This window comes from Salvelinus fontinalis, chromosome 5 (genome assembly GCF_029448725.1).
Source record: "Salvelinus fontinalis isolate EN_2023a chromosome 5, ASM2944872v1, whole genome shotgun sequence".
Lineage (NCBI taxonomy): Eukaryota > Metazoa > Chordata > Actinopteri > Salmoniformes > Salmonidae > Salvelinus > Salvelinus fontinalis.
Genome location: NC_074669.1, coordinates 9,416,536 through 9,439,852, shown reverse-complemented (window position 1 = coordinate 9,439,852; position 23,317 = coordinate 9,416,536). Strand labels below are relative to the sequence as shown.

General features: G+C 45.7%; 2 protein-coding genes across 3 annotated transcripts in view; one reads left to right on the top strand and one right to left on the bottom strand.

Annotated features, from left to right (window-relative positions):
- LOC129855052 (voltage-dependent calcium channel subunit alpha-2/delta-4-like) overlaps positions 1-23,317 on the top strand; it is an 82,181-nt gene that overhangs the window by 45,136 nt on the left and 13,728 nt on the right. The gene's annotated exons all lie outside the window — the stretch shown is intronic.
- LOC129855056 (leucine-rich repeat and transmembrane domain-containing protein 2-like) lies at positions 230-21,723 on the bottom strand. The gene is made up of 4 exons (XM_055922334.1): positions 21,281-21,723; positions 3,180-3,297; positions 1,947-2,627; positions 230-1,763 (listed from the first exon to the last, which is right to left on the bottom strand). The coding sequence occupies exons 1-4, from the start codon at positions 21,281-21,283 to the stop codon at positions 1,246-1,248; spliced, it is 1,320 nt and encodes a 439-aa protein (XP_055778309.1). The 5' UTR covers positions 21,284-21,723; the 3' UTR covers positions 230-1,245.

Sequence of the window (23,317 nt, the reverse complement as noted above, 5' to 3'; positions counted from 1 at the left end):
GTAGTATTCTCTGTGGTGCTACTGCTAAATGTTTGACACACTTTTGGCTTGTGGAGAGGGAAGCGCTCCATGTGTCTTGTGAAGGTCCCTAGAAGAGGAGGGTTACTGTTAAGTGTATGTGATGGTTTTCACATCATCATGAGCTTTATCCTCATGGCCTTTTCTCATATCCTGTCACAAAAATGTAGGGGATGCTTACGTCAGCTGGAATAAATTGTGATGGACAAGGTTAGATAAATAAATGCTTTATTGTCATCAGCATGATTAACAGAATATCACATTATCGTTATTTCTTGAGCAAAACTTAAGAGCAAATGTGTAATGTTAACACAGAGACAGAAATAACGATTAAAGGACTAATGAGATGCTGATATATGTACATGTTTTTAGGTCAGTGCTGATCTCTTCGACAGTTCAAAATGGTTAAATGGAAATGGTTGCCAACTAGATTCAGTTCGCAATGAATATGGCTGCTAGCCACGGATACTGACTCTCTTCAGCTGCTGTTATCATAACATCCTCTAGAGGTCAGTAGTTTGCTGTTGTATTGTATGGCTTTGAAAGCAGGCTTACTCTGTACAGATATGAACAGTGATTTGACTTGGAATATTCATTTAGTAGAGAGAGGATTGAGTCACTGCACCTGAGCACAGGTCTGATACACAAGACTGCATCTGTCTAACACTGATTCCACAGAACATTGTGTACTATATTCTTGTACATTCATGTGTACCATAACTATTTGAGCGACAACCACTACTGGGATTGTTAACCTGGGCTTTTGTAGCAAAACGTTAGGAGCAGTTACATTACATTAGACAGGGATTTGATCTATTGGCATTTTTTGCTTGAAACACAAAGAACTTTGATGGAAGGTCGGATCAAGGAATAAGCGTACAATTATAATGGATTTCAAAGACGATTTCTAGGAAAGTCTTTGAACCAAGGTGCAGAGATACCAGAACGTCCACCACACAGTTGGAGAGCTGACTAAAGTACCAATCACGTAGCATCCACACGTCTTGAAGCAATGCAGCGTTCCAGTTTCCATTTGACGATCAACTGTACGATCATGTCGGTATGCCTCGAACACCAGCAAAGTGCAGCAGAGATATGCTTTCTCAGCTCTATACATTCCCTAGTCTAGAATGCCCTGGAGCACTGAGTAGTAAGACACACAGTTAGGGAATGCAGCCCCCCCTGAATCCTTGCAACAGGAATGTCAGCCAGTCAGAGAAACAAAGGTCAAAAGCCTGTTATTCTGTATGTGTGGACTATGGGACTGGACTCTGGTTCTGGCTCGGCTGGGGATGTTGGGGAAGAAGGAAAGACGCCGTCCTCGACGTCTGTCTCCCCCCCTCCCTCCCCAGCCATCAATGGCTGCCATGTGTTCTTCAGCTCCCTCTGGTACTTGGCCATAAGAGAGGCGTAGATACAGCCATAGGTGGCCGCCACCACCATCATCACACACACCACACCACACACACACGCCGCCACGATCTGAGTCCCCCAGGCCCTTCGCACGCTAATGGGCCGGTAGCGCTGGCGTCCACAGTCTTCTTGGTTGGCCTGGGGCCCGTTCATGAGCCCGTTGATCCGACCGACACAGGGTGGGCGCCCCCCACGGGGCCCATCGTAGCCAGGGACCCTGGCCTGGTTCTCCAACTGCAGGCAGTAGTTGAACATCTCTATGGGGATGCTGCGGATGTCCCGCCCCCTCAGCTCCTTGGGTAGGTTGCATTTCACAGCATCCACCTGCCCGTCTGAAACACACATAGGGATCTAGTGGATCACTAGCAAGATCAATAGATAATCAAGCTAATTTACAGATTAATAACAGACATGACACAGTATCAGACTAGTACATGACATGGAACAAAGGCCAAACTGACTTGACTGTACATGAAACACTGTAAGCTTGAAGCAATACACAACATAATACTGACGTCTGTACAGCAGCCACTCCATCCAGTGCTTGAAGTCCCTCAGGTTGCAGTCACACTCCCAAGGGTTGCCTGCCAGTTGGAGGCTCAGCAGGCTGCCCAGGGGCTGGAAGGTGGCTCTGTCCAGGCTCCGCAGCTTGTTCCCAGTCAGAGACAGCCAGGCCAGGCCCTGGAGCCCGTCCAGCAGCCCATTAGGAAAAACTACCAGGCCGTTCAGGGACAAGTCCAGCCCTTTCAGTATCCAAAGACCCTGGAACAGCTCTCGGCTCAACCCCCAGCGACTACCGTTACACTGGGTAACCTCCGTCTGGTTACTGGGGTCTGTAGGGGTAAGTAGGGGGCAGTCACCCAGGTAGTTCCCTGAGAGGTTGAGCCATTGCAGGCCGCTGAGGCCGGAGAATGACCCTGGTTGCAGGCTGGAGAGGTGGTTGTCAGAGAGATCCAGGAGCTCCAGAGCGCTGAGGTTGGACAGGTCCCCGTCGCCCAGGGAGGAGAGGTTGTTGTGGGGCAGGAGGAGGGTGCGGGTGTCCTGGGGCAGCAGAGGCAGGACGGTGGTTAGGGAGAGCAGAGCCAGGCCTGTACAGTCTGTGCCGTTGCTGTTGCAGATGCACACAGTGGGACAACCGCTAGCTGCCTCTAGCAGACCCAGCAGTACTAGCAGCAGACTGGGCAGGGCTGCAAAGACTGGGGAGAGAGAAGAAGAGGGCTTTAGGAAGAGGACTTTGATAAATCTAAGCAATCTAAAACAAATATATTGTACGTACAGGAAGTTCTGTAGTAGATTAGATTAGAAGTTTAATAGTCACATGTACAGGGTTGCAGGCATAATTACAGGGTACAGTAAAGAAAATCATAAGCTCCGAGCTCCAACAATGCAGGTCAAAGTGAAATAAAAAAATACATGTAATAATAAAGAATATAAATACATTTAAATAAAATATATACATGTTAACACTTTAATAATGGTAAATGTTCATTGGGGTAGGGGCAGGGTAAATGTCCGTTGGGGGGAGGGGCAGAAGGGGGACAAGGGGAGCAGGTTGCTGCCTAGTGGTGTCTATTCAGCAGCCTGATGGTCTAGGCGTAGAAGCTGTCGGCCAGTCTTCCAGTATTTGCCATGATGCTCCTGTACTACCTGCGTATTCGTGATGGAAGCCGGAAGAACAGGCCATGGCTCGGGTGAGGAGTAACTAAACACTGTTGTCCGTCAATATGCCCACTGTGGCAGTCACTCACCCAGGCTCTCCAGGTGGGTACTCCTAGGCAGGTCGAGGGGCTGCATGTCTGCTGCCACCCTAGACTGGCACTGGCATCGGGCTGTCTCAGTAGGTGCCCTCCTTGTGCCACCCACTAGCTAGAGGGAGAGAGAGAGAGAGAGAGAGAGAGAGATGGTAGTACATGGTGTTGATGTGGATCTGTAGGAGAGAGATTGTTGGCCGTTTTGACTCTCATCTTATATAATACTGACTATGACAATATGTGTACAGATTAGAAAAGACAATATAATCTGTTCCATCTGATTTGGAAAAGCATCATTATATACTTCCCCCTCTTCCCCCCTCTTCCCTCTCGGACTGTTCAAGAGTTTGTTTCCCTTTTCATCCCTTTCAATTCCCTGGTATTTCGAGGGGGGGGGGGGGGGGGTTCAGTCAAAAAGGAGCTTGATGCATGTGCTCTGTGCTTAGCCAAAAGTAAATGCAAGTACTCTACAGAGGTTTTTTAAATGTATTTACATTTAAAGGCAATGTTCCTGCGTTAGCCGAGAAGGAATTCACCGTAAACGCTGCATATAATCCTCAATTAGCTTTACATTTATTTTGCGCAATCTGTAACGCTTCAGCGATACAGACTGAACAGAGCACCAAGTCAAAGTTAACTTTCTACTGAACAGCCACTCAACTGTAGAAGTCTTACAGATGACCCTCATCTTTCACATGCAGACAATCACAGAGGATAAAGTCATAGTTTCTTTTCCCAGGCTGAGATCTTGTGGCCTTTGGTCTCTGTGTTGATTTGAAGTGGAGAAGGAGAGGGATAGAGAAAGGGATAGAGAGGTGAGAGGAGAGAGAGGAGAGACAGACGGAGAGAGGAGAGACAGACGGAGAGAGGAGAGACAGACGGAGAGAGACAGACGGAGAGAGAGAGACAGACAGAGAGTGAGAGAGAGGAGAGAGACAGACAGCGAGAGAGAGGAGAGAGACAGACAGCGAGAGAGAGTAGAGAGAGACAGACAGCGAGAGAGAGAGACAGACAGCGAGAGAGAGAAAGAGAGAGAAAGTGAGAGAGAAAGATGTCCTTCATTTACTGATTTGAAAGAAATGATGTAGCTCCATCATGCGTGCCTCTGCTGCCACTTAGAGGAGCCAGTTAAGAGGAGCCTTAAGGTCTTTATTTTGTCATCGGTCCACAAAGATCCTGAATTTCTCTCCTCCGCTCAACATTCCTCTCCCATTCGCTTAGTCTGTACTCACATACGTACGCACAGTCTATACAGTTGCAGGATCTTAATTTGACCAGTTTCTCACAGCAGGAAAATAATCTTCCAGCAACAGGAAATGTGAATTATTGTGTGGATTATAATTCCTGGACATTTTTATAGGGGTTGATAGATTTATTTGTTTGGGTAAATCAAGTTGACATCTTTAAGTGGAAATTGCAAATTTAAGGAGACTTTTTAAATCTCCTATACATGTATGTTGTTTCCTGCAACAACATTGTGATCAAATTAAAATCCTATACCTGTATATGTCTAAATCTACACTTGTGTTATTTAACATTCTGTATTCATCTGTAGGTAGAGTTAGGGGGCATTGGGGGCACTAGCGGGATTATTTGATCGTGTGAAGCGCAATGCCTGAGATGTGCGCTTGTGGCGGTTGGTGATGTTTAAGATGAGGGAGGACGGTTTTTTATATATTTTTTATGAGCATGGCTTTATTTCTATTACAGCATGTTGGATGACTGTCGTTCATATTCCGTTCACCCAGCTCAATGTATTAGGTTGATAGGTTTAGGCTACTACATACCCATGAGGTTGCTACAACCTATGAATGAAAGTTTACAACATAGTCGAGAGAAAAATGTGAGTAATCAAGGTGACAGACTGTGACACATTCAATACTGCCTTGCACAATCTTGCCTGATCTAGGGTGTAATCATTAGTCCAGCAGTTGCAAATGAGAGTTTCTATTGGACAAATTCAGGTATGTTTATCTCTGTTTCGTTCTGTTTGCTTCCGTTTAACAAACTTTTTTCAACAGAATTGGCAGAATGAATACACTCCTGATTACACGCAAACACAGTTCACCTTCATAGCAGCCACATGCAAACAGCATGATTATTTTGCTCATTGTATAATTCCTTCTTGCATCTATGCGATCTCCTCCTCTCATATTTTCCCTTGGCTTGTGGACTTCTGTGCACATACATCAGCTGTCTTTGACCAAACCTTCATATCATAACCGCTAACTGCTACACAAAGCCTACATCGTTGTCACCATATTAGCTAACGTCATAGTCAGCAAAGCTACTAGAACTAATGTGTTAGCAAACCCACTACAATCATGCAGTACAGTGTATAGTCAGCAAGCAGTTTAGCAGTTACACCGGGAGGCCCCTGTGGCAATAAATCAATAAAACCAAAAGCTTACCTTGACTTGGAAGAGTTATAGCATCCCTCTCTGTTTGAGCTGGGTGTTTGAGTGGGGTAAACTAGCGATCTGCATTCGCTAGCTAAGTGAAAGTGAATGTTTTTTTTTAAATACAACAAAATCTCTCTCCATTTTTTTCAGAACTGTTCAACTATTGTTTGAGTCAACTACTCACTACAACAGTTTTAGTTTTAGATTTATGAAGTGTGCTTGGTTCTGAATCTCGAAATGAAGTTTGCTTGCTTCTGTTTCTCAATGTGAAATGTGCTTGGTTCTGATTCTCAATTTGATGTGTGCTTGGTTCTGATTCTCAATATGAAGTGTGCTTTGTTCTGATTCTCAATTCTCGATATGAAGTGTGCTTGGTTCTGATTCTCGATATGAAGTGTGCTTGGTTCTGATTCTCAATATGAAGTGTGCTTGGTTCTGATTCTCGATATGAAGTGTGCTTGGTTCTGATTCTCAATTCTCAATATGAAGTGTGCTTGGTTCTGTTTCTCAATATGAAGTGTGCTTGGTTCTGATTCTCAATTCTCAATATGAAGTGTGCTTGGTTCTGATTCTCAATTCTCAATATGAAGTGTGCTTGGTTCTGATTCTCAATATGAAGTGTGCTTGGTTCTGATTCTCAATATGAAGTGTGCTTGGTTCTGATTCTCAATTCTCAATATGAAGTGTGCTTGGTTCTGTTTCTCGATATGAAGTGTGCTTGGTTCTGATTCTCAATATGAAGTGTGCTTGGTTCTGATTCTCAATTCTCAATATGAAGTGTGCTTGGTTCTGATTCTCAATTTGAAGTGTGCTTGGTTCTGATTCTCAATATGAAGTGTGCTTGGTTCTGATTCTCAATATGAAGTGTGCTTGGTTCTGATTCTCAATATGAAGTGTGCTTGGTTCTGATTCTCAATATGAAGTGTGCTTTGTTCTGATTCTCAATTCTCAATATGAAGTGTGCTTGGTTCTGATTCTCAATATGAAGTGTGCTTGGTTCTGATTCTCAATATGAAGTGTGCTTGGTTCTGATTCTCAATATGAAGTGTGCTTGGTTCTGATTCTCAATTCTCAATATGAAGTGTGCTTGGTTCTGTTTCTCGATATGAAGTGTTTATAGTTTAGCATTTGTCTGTTTTCACCTTTACAAGGAAAATAATTCCTATTGTGACATATCGTGGCAGTTAGGAGTTACAGGATATTTTTTTATTATGTTTGTTTTTAGCTACATTTAAAAGAAAGTTAAAAACAGCAGTGTCCATTACAAAGGCTGAATAAAGAAAGCAAACGTGAGCTGTACAGTACACATCGTTGTCCAGTCACCTCTGGCAGTGTTTTTAACCAGTATTGAAATCGAAGGGGAAAAAAGGAAGCTACATGATTATCGTCAAAAAATAAAATCTCTTTGGCATTCTGATTCTCAATTCTCAATATGAAGTGTGCTTGCTTCTGTTTCTCAATATGAAGTGTGCTTGCTTCTGTTTCTCGATATGAAGTGTGCTTGCTTCTGTTTCTCGATATGAAGTGTGCTTGCTTCTGTTTCTCGATATGAAGTGTGCTTGGTTCTGATTCTTAATTCTCAATATGAAGTGTGCTTGCTTCTGTTTCTCGATATGAAGTGTGCTTGCTTCTGTTTCTCGATATGAAGTGTGCTTGGTTCTGATTCTTAATTCTCGATATGAAGTGTGCTTGGTTCTGATTCTCGATATGAAGTGTGCTTGCTTCTGTTTCTCGATATGAAGTGTGCTTGCTTCTGTTTCTCGATATGAAGTGTGCTTGCTTCTGTTTCTCAGTTTTAGGTGCGCTTGGTTATATTAGTGTATAGTGGAGGGTGTTTCTCGGTTTTTCTGTGTGAGCTGTGAGGTGTGCTGTGCTTGTCCTGTTTAATCAGGGGCATGATGAGTACATCTGATCTGGAGTCAGTTGATCCACAATGTTCTGTCACTGTCTGGTCTGGAGCCAGTGCAGCAGCAGCTTAATTAACCAGCCTTAAGAGGATGAGGTAATCCTCATTCCTCAATTAGTGCTGGAGTCCTGAGAAGATTACCCTGACCTGTCTGTCAGAGGTCCAGCACCAAGGAAGTTACAGAAGACATAGATGAAGTGGGGATATCTGATATAAGGCCTTTTCAGAGCGTTCATTTAATTTCCACAGCTACAAAGGAATTTGTGGAAATGTAACATCTTGACACCAAGTGAAATGTCAGTATGAATATGCAAGCACGCAATATTTTAACCTAAACTGAGAGTATTACATTTAGGTCAGACTCTTGTGTAGTAGGGAACACAAACACATACACAATACACACACACACACACACACACACACACACACACACACACACACACACACACACACACACACACACACACACACACACACACACACACACACACACACACACACACACACACATACACATACACATACACATACACATACACATACACACATACACATACACATACACATACACATACACATACACATACACACACATACACACACTGCCCTAATCCAAGGACATGTATAGAAGAGGGAACACTCAGATTTAGGGGAGGTACCTCATTTTCTATGGATATGGCTTTGAACAGAAGCCTCTGGCCACACTCCTGCCATTTACGTATCACACATACTCACACACACACACACACACACACTCACACAAACACAAACGTTCACACACAAACTCACTCACACACACACTCACACACAAACTCACACACACACACACACACACGCTTAGACAAAAACTCACACACACACACTCACACACACACCCACACATACTCTCTCTCTCTCCCTCCCACATCAGAGCACTTCTCATTCTGTCCCTCAGTCAGCCTCTACTTCTCCTTGTCTCTGCCCTACTTTTTTAGGTCCAGTACAGTAGTCAAATCGAAGTGATTGAAGCACTTGGGAGTCCATTCCAGGGGGGCTGCCTCATTGAATTACACTTCCAGCTGATGAGAGAAGCTTTGGGGGAGGGGGATGACAATAAAAAGCTAGCATACATAATTTAGTACAGCCTTGCCACAAAAGGAAGATAGATAGACGCGTAAGTGTTGGGACAAATATGGTAGTCTATACAGACACAATTAAGTGTTTTGGCACCCTTACATGTTTCACTATTTCTTCTAAAATAAGTTGAAATTGAAACCTTTGGGGTGTACACATATGTATTTGTTTGATTTACAGGATAAAAAAATAAATACATCTGAACTGAAATTTAGATATTTCACTTGAAAGGGAAAAAATGGCCTGGACTAAATTATACAAAATTCAAATTAATTTGGTTGGAGGCAGGTGATTCTCATGTATGTCTAATTTACCTCACCTGTGGTAAATTGCAGGTGCCTACAGGGTACAAATAGCCATTCAACCAGTTCTGAAAAGAGAAAAGGGAACATTTTGCTCCATTACACTCCAATGTAAATGCAATGGTGCCATTTAACTGCATCTGCATGTGCAACAGCTCCAACTGGCGGTGCAGTGTATGAAAGTATCCCATATTATACCAAGTGTTTAATTACAAACGATGGCGTTGTGAGCTGCATTGACAGCTTGGTACCATCAAGTGCACCATCACACAGATCACATTGGATTAGGCCTCCCTCCGCCTCCCACTCATTGATGGTAAATGTGCAGTTATTCCTGCCCCAGATTAGGACACAGGTCTCAATCCTTCCCGGCAGCAGGGTTTAGACTGCAGGACAGATGCTAGTTATGATTCCAGATGGCTGTTTGTGTGGCGGTGGAACACATAGAACACATTGTGCCTTGCAAAAGTATTCATCCACCTTGGTGTTTTTCCTATATTGTTGAATTACAACCTCTAATTTAAATTGATTTTTATTTGGATTTCATGTAATGAACATACACAAAATAGTCCAAATTGGTGAAGTGAAATTAAAAAAAGAACTTGTTTCAAAAACCTATTTAAAACATTTTAAAAAACGTGGTGTGTACATTTATTCACATCCCTTTTCTATGAAGCCCCTAAATATGATCTGGTGCAACCAATTACCTTCAGAAGTCACATAATTAGTCCACCTGTGTGCAATCTAAGTGTCACATGACCTGACACATGATCTCAGTATATATACACCTGTTCTGAAAGGCCCCAGAGTCTGCAACACCACTAAACAAGGGGCACCACCAAGCAAGCGGCACCATGAAGACCAAGGAGCTCTCCAAACAGGTCAGGCACAAAGTTGTGGAGAAGTACAGATCAGGGTTGAGTTATAAAAAAATATCTGAAACTTTGAACATCGCACGGAGCACCATTAAATCCATTATAAAAAATGGAAAGAATATGGCATAACGACAAACCTGCCAAGAGGGGGCCACCCACCAAAACTCACAGACCAGGCAAGGAGGGCATTAATCAGAGGCAACAAAGAGACCTAAGATAACTCTGATGGAGCTGCAAACCTCCACAGCGGAGATTGGAGTATCTGTCCATAGGACCACTTTAAGCCGTACACTCCACAGAGCTGGGCTTTATGAAAGAGTGACCAGAAAAAAGCCATTGCTTTAAGAAGAAAATAAGCAAACACGTTTGGTGTTCGCGAAAAGGCATGTGGGAGACTCCCTTAACATATGGAAGAAGGTACTCTGGTCAGATGAGACTAAAATTGAGCTTTTTCGCCATCAAGGAAAACACTATGTCTGGCGCAAACCCAACACCTCTCATCACCCCAAGAACACCATCCCCGCAGTGAAGCATGGTGGTGGCAGCATCATGCTGTGGGTATGTTTTTCATCGGCAGGGACTGGGAAACTGGTCAGAATTGAAGGAATGATGGATGGCGCTAAATACAGGGAAATTCTTGAGGGAAACCTGTTTCAGTCTTCCAGAGATTTGAGACTAGGATGGAGGTTCACCTTCCAGCAGGACAATGACCCTAAGCATACTGCTAAAGCAACACTTGAGTGGTTTAAGGGGAAACATTTAAATGTCTTGGAATGGCCTAGTCAAAGCCCAGACCTCAATCCAATTGAGAATTTGTGGTATGACTTAAAGATTGCTGTACACCAGCGGAACCCATCCAACTTGAAGGAGCTGGAGCAGTTTTGCCTTGAAGAATTGGCAAAAATCCCAGTGGCTAAATGTGCCAAGCTTCTAGAGACATACCCCAATAGACTTGCAGCTGTAATTGCTATGCACGCTGAATAGTTATGCACGCTCAAGTTTTCATTTTTTTGTGTTGTTTCTTGTTTGTTTCACAAAAGAAAATATTTTGCATCTTCAATGTGGTATGCATGTTGTGTAAATCAAATGATATAAACCCCCAAAAAATACATTTTAATTCCAGGTTGTAAGGCAACATAATACGAAAAATGCTACGGGGTGTGAATACTTTCGCAAGCCCCTGTAGAGCCACACTTAAAACACATATAACAAGACATAGAACAACACGTACACTACCGGTCAAAAGTTTTAGAACAGCTACTCATTCAAGGATTTTTCTTTATTTTTACTATTTTCTACATTGTAGAATAATAGTGAAGACATCAAAACTATAAAATAACACATATGGAATCATGTTGAACCTAAAAAGTGTTAAACAAATTAATATATTTGAGATTCTTCAAATAGCCACCCTTTTTGCCTTAATAACAGCTTTGCAATCTCTCAACCAGCTTCACCTTGAATGCTTTTCCAATAGTCTTGAAGGAATTCCCACATTTGCTGGGCACTTGTTGGCTGCTTTTCCTTCACTCTGCGGTCCAACTCATCCCAAACCATCTCAATATGGTTGAGGTCGGGAGATTGTGGAGGCCAGGTCATCTGACGCAGCACTCATCTTTCTCCTTCTTGTTAAAATAGCCCTTACACAGCCTGGAGGTGTGTTGGGTCATTGTCCTGTTGAAAAACAAATGACAGTCACACTAAGCCCAAACCAGATGGGATGGCGTATCTCTGTAGAATACTGTGGTAGCCATACTGGTTAAGTGTGCCTTGAATTCTAAATAAATCACAGACAGTGTCACCAGCAAAGGACCCCCACACCATAACACCTCCTCCTCTATGCTTTACGGTGGGAAATACACATGCAGAGATCATCCGTTCACCCACACCACATTGGGGCGGTAGGTAGCCTAGTGGTTATAGCATTGGGCCAGTAACCAAACGGTTGCTAGATCAACTCCCCAAGCTGACAAGGTACAAATCTGTTGTTCTGCCCCTGAACAAAGCAGTTAACCCACTGTTCCTAGGCCATAATTGTAAATAAGAATATGTTCTTAACTGACTTGCCAAGTTAAATTAAGGTTAAAAAATATTTTTTTTATCAAAAATCTCACAAAGACACAGCAGTTGGAACCAAAAATCTCCAATTTGGTCTCCAGACCAAAGGACAAATTTCCACCGGTCTAATGTCCATTGTTTCCAGTGTTTCTTCTTGGCCCAAGCAAGTCTCTTCTTCTTATTGGTGTCCTTTAGTAGTGCTTTCTTTGCAGAAATTCGCCCATGAAGGCCTGATTCAGGCAGTCTCCTCTGAACAGTTGATGTTGAGATGTGTCTGTTATTTGAACTCTGAAGCATTTATTTGGGCTGCAATTTCTGAGGCTGGTAACTCTAATGAACTTGACCTCTGCAGCAGAGGTAACTCTGGGTCTCCCTTTCCTGTGGCGGTCCTCATGAAAGCTAGTTTCATTGTAGCGTTTGATGGTTTATGCGACTGCACTTGAAGAAACTTTCAAAATTCTTGAAATGTTCCGTATTGACTGACCTTCATGTCTTAAAGTAATGATGGACTGTTGTTTCTCTTTGCTTATTTGCACTGTTCTTGTCATAATATGGACTTGGTATTTTACCAAAAAGGGCTATCTTCTGTATATCACCCTACCTTGTCACAACACAACTGATTGGCTCAAACGCATTAAGAAGGAAAGAAATTCCACAAATAATTTCTGTTAATTGAAATGCATTCCAGGTGATTACCTCATGAAGCTGGTTGAGAGAATGCCAAGAGTGTGCAAAGCTGTCATCAAGGCAAAGGGTGGCTACTTTGAAGAGTCTAAAATACTAAATATATTTTGATTTGTTTAACACTTTTTTGCTTACTATATGATTTCATATGTGTTATTTCATAGGTTTGATGTATTCACTATTAGTAAAATAAATAGTAATTTTTTAAATAATAATTGAATGAGTAGGTGTTCTAAAACTTTTGACCAGTAGTGTAGAACACATTGAACACATACACTACATGACCAAAGGTATGTGGACACTGTCAAACATCTCCAAAATAATGGGCATTACAGTTTTATCTGAATGCTTAAACACTAACAGTAATTCTTGAAGCACTACAGTCTGAAACCATTAACACTTGTAGCCAATGCATTCATCAAGTGTTGCCAAATTGAATGCACGTTCTCTTTTTTACACTCAGTTTGTAATTTTATAACACACTTTTTGCAAAACTGTAAATACAACTCACTGCTTTACACTCAATTTGCAATTTAATAACACACTAATAGCAATACTGTTAACATTGGTCCCTACATTGCTACACTATTCCGCCAATTTCCTTTCTACACTGACACATGTGAAAACACTTTTAGATAATGAGTTCACTTACAAATCAGAGATGGAGCACTATAAATAGGCCACTGATAAACAATTGGTTTGGACAACAATGGAGGCCAATATTGGACAGAGAGTAAGAGGGGTGAAAACTAGAGGAGGAGAAGGACGAGGTGAAGTAGGACGGGGGGGAGGAGAGGACGGGGAAGAGGACGAGGAAGGGTAGTCAGGAAAACAATAAACTGATGAAATCAGAGCGACTGTGGTTGACCATGTTGTCCTCCATAGGATGAGCATGAGGGAGGCTGGGCAACAGGTTCAACCAAATCTGAGCCGCTATACTGTTGCAGGTATCATCCGGATATATCGAAATGAGAACCGGTAAATAACTGTAAGTGCTGTAGTCTTACTGGTACATTAGTATGTACTGTACTTTCATAATGAGAAGGATCTATCACTAAAACCATTCAAATGTTTTACAGAACTGCAAGAAAACCAGTATCTGGTGGAAGAGGTCGACTGTTCACCTCAGAGCAGGAGACCCACATTGTAAATATGGTCATTGTGTAACAGTTTTAACTTTACGTCGTCCCCTCACCCCGACACGGGCGCGAACCAGGGACCCTCTGCACACATCAACAGTCACCAATGAAGCGTCGTTACCCATCGCTCCACAAAAGCCGCGGCCCTTGCAGAGCAAGGGGCAACCCTACTTAGTCTCAGAGCAAGTGACGTAACTGATTGAAATGCTACTAGCGCTTACCCGCTAACTAGCTAGCCATTTCACATCCGTTACACTCACCCCCCTTTCAACCTCCTCCTTTTCCGCAGCAACCAGTGATCCGGGTCAACAGCATCAATGTAACAGTATAACTTTACGGCGTCCCCTCGCCCCGACACGGGCGCGAACCAGGGAACCTCTGCACACATCAACAACTGACACCCACGAAGCATCGTTACCCATCGCTCCACAAAAGCCGCAGCCCTTGGAGAGCAAGGGGAAACCCTACTTAAGTCTCAGAGCAAGTGACGTAACTGATTGGAATGCTACTAGCGCGTACCCGCTAACTAGCTAGCCATTTCACATCCGTTACACTCACCCCCCTTTCAACCTCCTCCTTTTCCGCAGCAACCAGTGATCCGGGTCAACAGCATCAATGTAACAGTATAACTTTACGGCGTCCCCTCGCCCCGACACGGGCGCGAACCAGGGAACCTCTGCACACATCAACAACGGTTGCCCACGAAGCATCGTTACCCATCGCTCCACAAAGGCCGCGGCCCTTGCAGAGCAAGGGGCAACCCTACATAGTCTCAGAGCAAGTGACGTAACTGATTGAAATGCTACTAGCGCGTACCCGCTAACTAGCTAGCCATTTCACATCCGTTACAATTGCAAATAGCTGCATCAGACTCAGAGAACTGCAGGACCACATAATGGCAGATAACACTATATTCCAAAACGTCAACAGAGTGAGTCTCTCTGCACTTTCTCGTCTACTGAAACGCAATAGATTTAGGATGAAGCAGCTGTACAGAGTCCCCTTCGAAAGAAACTCAGACCGTGTTCAACAACTGAGGTATGAATATGTGCAGGTAAGCTATACTATCCTATCATTGGTACTGGATCTGGAAGTGTATGGTGCTACATCATATTGACTGATCCCTGTCTTTTCATACTGTGCTACATTGTTTTGTCTTGTCTCTTTCAGAGAGTCATGGAGCTAAAAAAGATGCAGTGCATCATCAGCTAATATATGTGGACGAGGCAGGTTTCAACCTTGCAAAAACAAGGGGCCGTGGCAGAAATATCATCAGACACCGTGCCATCATCGATGTCCCAGGACAACGTGGAGGCAACACAACAATGTGTGTGGCTATTAGTCAAAACAGCGTCCTTCACCATCATGCCCATACAACAGGCCCATACAACAGGCCCATACAACAGGCCCATACAACACTGCACACATTATCACATTTCTGGACACCCTCCACAACAGACTAATCACAATGACCAGGGACCAGAGCAGCGCAGGTACGTTATCATCTGGGACAATGTTAGTTTCCACCGGGCTGCTGTGGGCCGCAATTGGTTCACAGGTCACCCACTTTTCATCGCACTCAAATCTCCCCTATACGCTCCGTTCTGGAATCCTATGGAAGAATTATTCTCGTTGGAAGGTGTATGATCGCCAGCTCCACCAATGGAGGCTTGTGGAGACATCGATCAGGGGTCATGCCAGGCATGTGATACTTTCCACGTTGCCTTCGTCAAGACAACATGGCATGTGATGTGGATGAATGGTCTTATGGCCAGACCCACCAAGGACGAGATGGAGCCTCCTTTTTTTTCTCTTCTTATTTTTCTACCACAAATGTTTTTGTTTTCTTCTACTGTGCTTTTGTTTTTTGAAGAGTGTTAGAACATTTTGAAAAATATATATATATATATGTTTTCCCCTTATTTGTGTTGACGGTGTGTTATGTTCGGAAAATACTTCCACACTTTACACATTTGGATACCTGTGTGTTTACTACATGTATGACAAAAAACAATAAAAAACTGCTGTGCACTGCACACAGAAAAAGAAAAAGCCACAAGTGTTTTTCATTTTTACTATCAGTCCCTAGTTGGTGCTTCGTGTACTTATTCAAATGATGGTTTGTGTGTACTGTATTGACGCAGAAACACAATTTGTTTTAAGAGTTTGAAGAGTTTTACAAGAATTGTTTGCTTTTACAAGAGATGTATAATGTTTGGTGTAAGGTTTTGTGGTTAGTGGTAGAGTTCTGCAAAAATAGCCTAAAGTTTCAAAGATGGTGCCTAAGCAATCAGAAAAAACTGAAATAAGGAGTTGGTCCCCCTTTGCTGCTATAACAGCCTCTACTCTTTTGGGAAGGCTTTCCACTAGATGATGGAACATTGCTGCAGGGACTTGCTTCCATTCAGCCACAAGAGCATTAGTGAGGTCGGGCACTGATGCTGGGCGATTAGGCCTGGCTCGCAGTCGGCGTTCGAATTCGTCCCAAAGGTGTTCAATGGGGTTGAGGTCAGGGCTCTATGCAGGCAAGTCAAGTTCTCGACAAACCATTTCTGTATGAACCTCGCTTCGTGCACAGGGGCATTGTCATGCTGAAACAGGAAAGGGCCTTCCCAAACTGTTGCCACAAAGTTGGAAGCACAGAATCATCTAGAATGTCATTGTATGCTGTAGAGTTAAGATTTCCCTTCAATGGAACCAAGAGATCTAGCCCGAACCATGAAAAACTGCCCCAGACCATTATTCCTCCTCCACCAAACTTTACAGTTGGCACTGTGCACTATGCTTCCGCCAAACCAAGATTCGTCCGTCGGACTGCTAGATGGTGAATCGTGATTCATCACTCCAGAGAACGAATTTCCACTGCTCCAGAATCCAATGACAGTGAACTTTACACCACTTCAGCTGATGCTTGGCATTGCGCATGGTGATCTTAGGCTTGTGGGCGGCTGCTCGGCAATGGAAACTCATTTTATGAAGCTCCTGACGAACAGTTATTGTGCTGACGTTGCTTCCAGAGACAGTTTGGAACTCGGTAGTGAGTGTTGCAACCCAGGACAGGCGATTTTTACGCACCACGGGCTTCAGCACTCGGCGGCCACTTTCTGTGAGCTTGTGTGGCCTACCACTTTGCAGCTGAGCCGTTGGTGCTCCTAGGTGTTTTCACTTCACAATAACAGCACTTACAGTTGACCGGGATAGCTCTAGCAGGGCAGAAATTTGACAAACTGACTTGTTGAAAAGGTGTAATCCTATGACGGTGCCGCGTTGAAAGTCACTGAGCTCTTCAGTAAGGCCATTCCACTGCCAATGTGTGTCTATGGAGATTGCATGGCAGTGTGCTCGATTTTATACACCTGTCAGCAATGGGTGTGGCTGAAATAGTCGAATCCACTAATTTGATGTGGTGTCCACATACGTTTGTATATATAGTGTAGAACAACACATAGAAAACATAGAACAACACATAGAAAACATAAAAGAACACATAAAAGAACACATAACACATAGAAAGGAAGGGAAAGGGGGATACCTAGTCAGTTGGACAACTGAATGCATTCAACTGAAATGTATCTTCCGCATATAACCTAACTTCTCTGAATCAGAAAGGTGCGTGGGCATGCCTTAATCGACATCCACGTCATCGGCATAGAACACATAGAACAACACATAGAACCCCACATAGAACACATAAAACCACACATAGAACACATAAAATCACACACAGAACACATAAAACCACACATTGTCACGTTCTGACCTTAGTTTCTTTTTATGTCTTTGTGTTAGGTTGGTCAGGGCGTGAGTTTTGGTGGGTAGTCTATGTTCTGGGTGGGTAGTCTATTTCTATGTTTGGCCTGATATGGTTCTCAATCAGAGGCAGCTGTCGATCATTGTCTCTGATTGAGAATCATATTTAGGTAGCCTGTTTTCCCACTATGGGTTGTGGGTGTTTATTTTCTGTCTAGTGTCTGTTCACCTTACAGAACTGTTTCGTTTTTCTTATCGTTGTTATTTGTGTAGTGTTCAGTTTGAAAATAAAATATGACGAACACTTACCACGCTGCATTTTGGTCCTCCTCTCCTTCCACCAACGAGAATCGTTACAGAACCACCCACCAGAAAAGGACCAAGCAGCGTGGTAACCAGGAGCAGAGGGTTCTGGACTCCTGGACGTGGGAGGAAATTTTGGACGGCAAAGGACCCTGGGCACAGCCGGGGGAGTATCGCCTTCCGAAAGAGGAGCTGGAGGCAGCTAGAGCGGAGCGGCGCCACTCCGAGGAATTGGCGCGAGGAAACGGGCACGAGAGGCAGCCCCAGAATTTTTTTGGGGGGGCACACGGGTAGATTGGCGGACTCAGGTAGGAGACCTGAGCCAACTCCCCGTGCTTACCGTGGCGAGAGAGTGACTGGGCAGGCAACGTGTTACGCGGAGAAGCGCAAGGTGTCCCCAGTGTGCACGCATAGCCCGGTGCGCTACATCGCAGCTCCTCGAATCGGCTGTGCTAGAGTGGGCATCGAGCCAGGAGGGATGATGCCGGCTCAGCGCATCTGGTCTCCAGTGCGTCTCCTCGGCCCGAGGTATACTGCACCAGCCCTACGCACGGTGTCTCCAGTTCGCCAGCACAGCCCAGTGCGGCCTGTTCCAACTCCCCGCACTTGCCGGGCTACAGGGGGGATCCAGCCAGGACGAGTGGTGCTAGCTCTGCGCTCGAGACCGCCAGTGGCCTCCACGGTCCAGTGCATCCGGTGCCTCGGCCAAGGACAAGGCCTCCTGCATGTCTCCCCAGCCTAGTGAGTTCTGTGCCTGTGCTAAACACTAACCCTCCTGCATGTCTCCCCAGCCTGGTGAGTCCTGTGCCTTCTCCCAGAGCCAGGTCTCCTGTGTGTCTCTCCATTCCAGTGATAATCCATGGCACGAAGCCTCCAGTGATAATCCATGGCACAAAGCCTCCAGTGATAATCCATGGCAAGAAGCTTCCAGTGATAATCCATGGCACGAAGCCTCCAGTGGTGATCCATGGCAAGAAGCCTCCAGTGATAATCCATGGCACGAAGCCTCCAGTGATGATCCATGGCACGAAGCCTCCAGTGATGATCCATGGCACGAAGCCTCCTGTGAGGATCCATGGCACGAAGCCTCCGGTGAGGATCCATGGCATGAGGCCTCCAACGAAGGACGTCAGCCTCCAGCGACGCCCTCTAGTCCGGAGCCTCCTGCGACGCCCTCTAGTCCGGAGCCTCCTGCGACGCCCTCTAGTCCGGAGCCTCCTGCGACGCCCTCTAGTCCGGAGCAGCCAGAGTCTCCCTCCAGTACGGAGCAGCCGGAGTCTCCCTCCTGTCCGGAGCAGCCGGAGTCTCCCTCCTGTCCGGAGCAGCCGGAGTCTCCCTCCTGTCCGGAGCAGCCGGAGTCTCCCTCCTGTCCGGAGCAGCCGGAGTCTCCCTCCTGTCCGGAGCAGCCGGAGCCGCCCGTCTGTCCTGAGCTGCCGGAGCCGCCCGTCTGTCCTGAGCTGCCGGAGCCGCCCGTCTGTCCTGAGCTGCCGGAGCCGCCCGTCTGTCCTGAGCTGCCGGATCCGCCCGTCTGTCCTGAGCTGCCGGAGCCGCCCGTCTGTCCTGAGCTGCCGGAGCCGCCCGTCTGTCCGGAGCAGCCGGAGCCGCCCGTCTGTCCGGAGCAGCCGGAGCCGCCCGTCTGTCCTGAGCTGCCGGAGCCGCCCGTCTGTCCTGAGCTGCCGGAGCCGCCCGTCTGTCAGGAGCTGCCGGAGCCGCCCGTCAGTCAGGAGCTGCCGGGGGCCGCCCGTCAGTCAGGAGCCGCCGGAGTCGCCTTTCACTACGGCGCCGCCGGAGTCTCCCATCTATTCGGGGCCCGCTGCAAGGGTTCCCAGTCCGAGGTCGGCAGCTAGGGTCGCCGCTCCAAAGGCGCCACTTAAGCGGGCAAAGACTATGGTGGAGTGGGGCCCACGTCCCGCGCCAGAGCCGCCACCGCGGATAGACGCCCACCCAGACCCTCCCCTATAGGTTCAGGTTTTGCGGCCGGAGTCCGCACCTTTGGGGGGGGGGGGGTACTGTCACGTTCTGACCTTAGTTTCTTTTTATGTCTTTGTGTTAGGTTGGTCAGGGCGTGAGTTTGGGTGGGTAGTCTATGTTCTGTTTTCTATGTTGTATTTCTATGTCTGGCCTGATATGGTTCTCAATCAGAGGCAGCTGTCGATCGTTGTCTCTGATTGAGAATCCTATTTAGGTAGCCTGTTTTCCCACAGGGGGGTTGTGGGTGTTTATTTTCTGTCTATTGGGTTGTGGGTGTTTATTTTCTGTCTAGTGTCTGTTCACCTTACAGAACTGTTTCGTTTTTCTTATCGTTGTTATTTTGTGTAGTGTTCAGTTTGAAATTAAAATATGACGAACACTTACCACGCTGCATTTTGGTCCTCCTCTCCTTCCACCAACAAGAATCGTTACACACATAGAACACATAAAACTACACACAAAAACCACACATAGAACCACACATAGAACACATGAAACCACACATAGAACACAAAAACCACACATCGAACACATAGAACCACACATAGAACCACACATAGAACACATTGAACCACACATAGAACACATAAAACCACACATAGAACACACAAAAACACACATAGAACACATAGAACCACACATAGAACACATAACACCACACGTAGAACACATAACACCACACGTAGAACACATAAAACCACACGTAGAACACATAAAACCACATGTAGAACACATAAAACCACACGTAGAACACATAAAACCACACACAGAACACTTAAAACCACACACAGAACACTTAAAACCACACATAAAACCACACATAGAACACACACATAAAACCACACATGGCCCCCAGTGTGAACTCACGCTCTAAATCTATAATACGTAATTTATTCTACATTATTTCTCATCCTAAACTGTGTTGTTGTCAGACCGCAAAACCAAAAGGGTCGATGTACTATAAAAAAGGCTATACAGTGTGTATCTATACATCTATAGAACATGTCCATTTATGTTATATTAATTTACTACCTTATAGTAAGCAGTATTATTTAAAAATCCACCCCCGATACTAGATGTCTGTATGCAGAGTTGATATATAAGGTTATTCAGCTACTAACTACTAGATGTCTGTATGCAGAGTTGATATATAAGGTTATTCAGCTACTAACTACTAGATGTCTGTATGCAGAGTTTATATATAAGGTTATTCAGCTACTAACTCTACTTTATGTCTGTAGTCTTTTACATTTTATAAAGTCCTGTTTTCATCCCAGTACACACTACCTGCATTGCAATGCTACTGTACCTCACTGCAGCTTGGACAAGGACAATTTCCCTTGGTTGTGTTTTGCTCCCACAAGTTTATGGATTAGTTCTTTCTGATAATTGCACTGGAATGAGGGGGAAAACAGTGGAAAAAAAAAAATGTCTTACCTGCAAACAGACTCAATGCATTAGCCTAGTAGCTGGAATATTTTTTCACAAGAAGCATAGAGAAAGGGAAAACCTCCCTAACAACAGATACTTCTACACACACAGAGCAGCAGCACACTCTCTCTCTCGCTCTCTCACACAGCCAGTGCATTACTCACCATCTGGTGATGTCTCAGTCTCCAAAGTGCTATAGCTCTTAAATAAGAAAAGTGCTTCAGTAGTATCGTTTATCCTCCCTGTGTGGAAAAAACAATATGCTTCATCTGATGTTGCTGCTAACGGAGGTGTTTGGAGAAAGGTCCTGGTTCCTGCTGTATCTCTGTGTATCCTGGATGCTGGGGTCCCAAGGGAACAAACACATGCTCTTAAACTCCTGTCTTCTCCTCTGCTTCCTCCTTCTCTCTGCCTCTCGGAGCGGTCTCTCTCTCTCTCTCACCTCTCCTCTCCTCTCAGGTCCTCTTACCGACTGTGCTTTCCTGGTAGTTGGAGTACACTACTGTCCAGAGGTTCAGTCTAGCTGTGTGTGTGTGCATGAAGCTTGGTTTGACGAAAAGAGAGAGAGTGAGATGAGGAGAGAGAGGGGGAGGGGGAGAGGGGGGGAAGAGAGCGTGGGGGAGGGAAAGAGAGTGAGGGGGAGAGGGAGAGCAGGAGGGAGAGAGAGAAAGGGGAAGAGTGGGGGGAGAGGGGGAGGGAGAGAGGGGGAAGAGAGCGAAGGGGAGAGGGAGAGCAGGAGAGAGAGAGAGAGAATGAGGAGAGAGGGGGGAAAGGGGAAGAGGGGGTAAAGAGAGGGGGAGGGAGAGAGAGAGAGGGAGGGAGAGAGAGAGAGAATGGGGGAGAGGGAGAGCAGGAGAGAGAGAGCGAGGGGGGAGAGGCAGAGCAGGAGGGAGAGGGAGAGAGAGAAAGGGGAAGAGTGGGGAGAGAGGGAGAGAGGGGGAGAGGGAGAGCAGGAGGAAGAGAGAGAGAATGGGGGAGATAAATGGGGAGAGAGAGAGGTTGGAAAGGGGAAGAGAGGGTAAAGAGAGGGGGAGGGAGAGAGAGTGCGAGGGGAGAGGGAGAGAGAGAGAGAGAGAGAATGGGAGTGAGGGAGAGAGCAGGAGGGGGAGAGGGAAAGGGAGAGAGAAAGGGGGCGAGGGAACGGGGGGAGAGAGAGAGAGAAGGAGAGAGAGGGGGGAGGGAGAGAGAGTGGAAAAGGAGGGAGAGAGAGAAGAGATAGGGAAGAGAGAGAGAGAGAGAGAGAGAGTGAGGGGAGAGGGAGAGAGAGGGGGAGAATGGGGGAGAGGGAGAGCAGGAGAGAGAGAGCGAGGGGGAGAGGGAGAGCAGGAGGGAGAGGGAGAGAGAGAAAGGGGAAGAGTGGGGAGAGAGGGGGAGGGAAAGTGGGGGAGAGGGAGAGAATGGGGGAGATAAAATGGGGAGAGAGAGAGCGGGGGAAAGGGGAAGAGAGGGTAAGGAGAGGGGGAGGGAGAGAGAGAGCGAGGGGAGAGGGAGAGAGAGAGAGAGAGAGAGAGAGAGAGAGAGCAGGAGGGGAAGAGGGAACGGGGAGGGGGGGAGAGAGTGAGAGAGAAGGGGGGGGGGTTGTGATGGTGGGAGGAATCAGCTGATAAAGCTCAGTACCTCACAGAAGATCAGAGTGTCTCTATAGGCTGTTGTAAATCCTGGACCCTGAGCTGCATTTGTCCTAAAATGCCTAGTGATGGTTGGTGTGTGTGCCTCTTTTTCCATTACTTTCAGCTTTGCATCTGGTGGAAGACTATTGACTGCAGAAAAACTGCAAAACAATTAAAGCACCCCTGCTGCACCAGTGGCTCATGCCAGGCAGCCAGGCAGCCTGACTTCCACTGATAAGGATCATGTCATTATGAGATAGACAGAATCTGTTCTTGACTCATTCTGCTGTGTCATTGGTCTTGCTGGAAAGGTAGGCAATGTCTGACAGGGAGGTATAGGTCTTCTGATCGGCTCCTCCTCTGTTCTGTCCAATTAGAGGTCACCAACAACTTAATCTACTTCAAGGGGGCTTAAAAATGGGGCTTAAAGATATATCTTTGTTATCAACCTGTCATTGGTGTTGAATATCACCTTGTCATTCATTCAGTCAGTCAATCAGTCAGTGTGTGTGGTCCTCCTTACTTCTCCGGACTGCAGATGACATGGTTTTGGTCAGAAGGACTCATTAGTAGAGTGATCAGACTGGGTGT

Coding starts and splice junctions, on each gene's coding strand:
- LOC129855056 (XM_055922334.1), bottom strand. Junction 2,628..3,179: donor TACCCACCTGGAGAGCCTGG/GTGAGTGACTGC, acceptor CTCTCTCCCCAG/TCTTTGCAGCCCTGCCCAGT. Junction 1,764..1,946: donor GGAGTGGCTGCTGTACAGAC/GTCAGTATTATG, acceptor TGTGTGTTTCAG/ACGGGCAGGTGGATGCTGTG.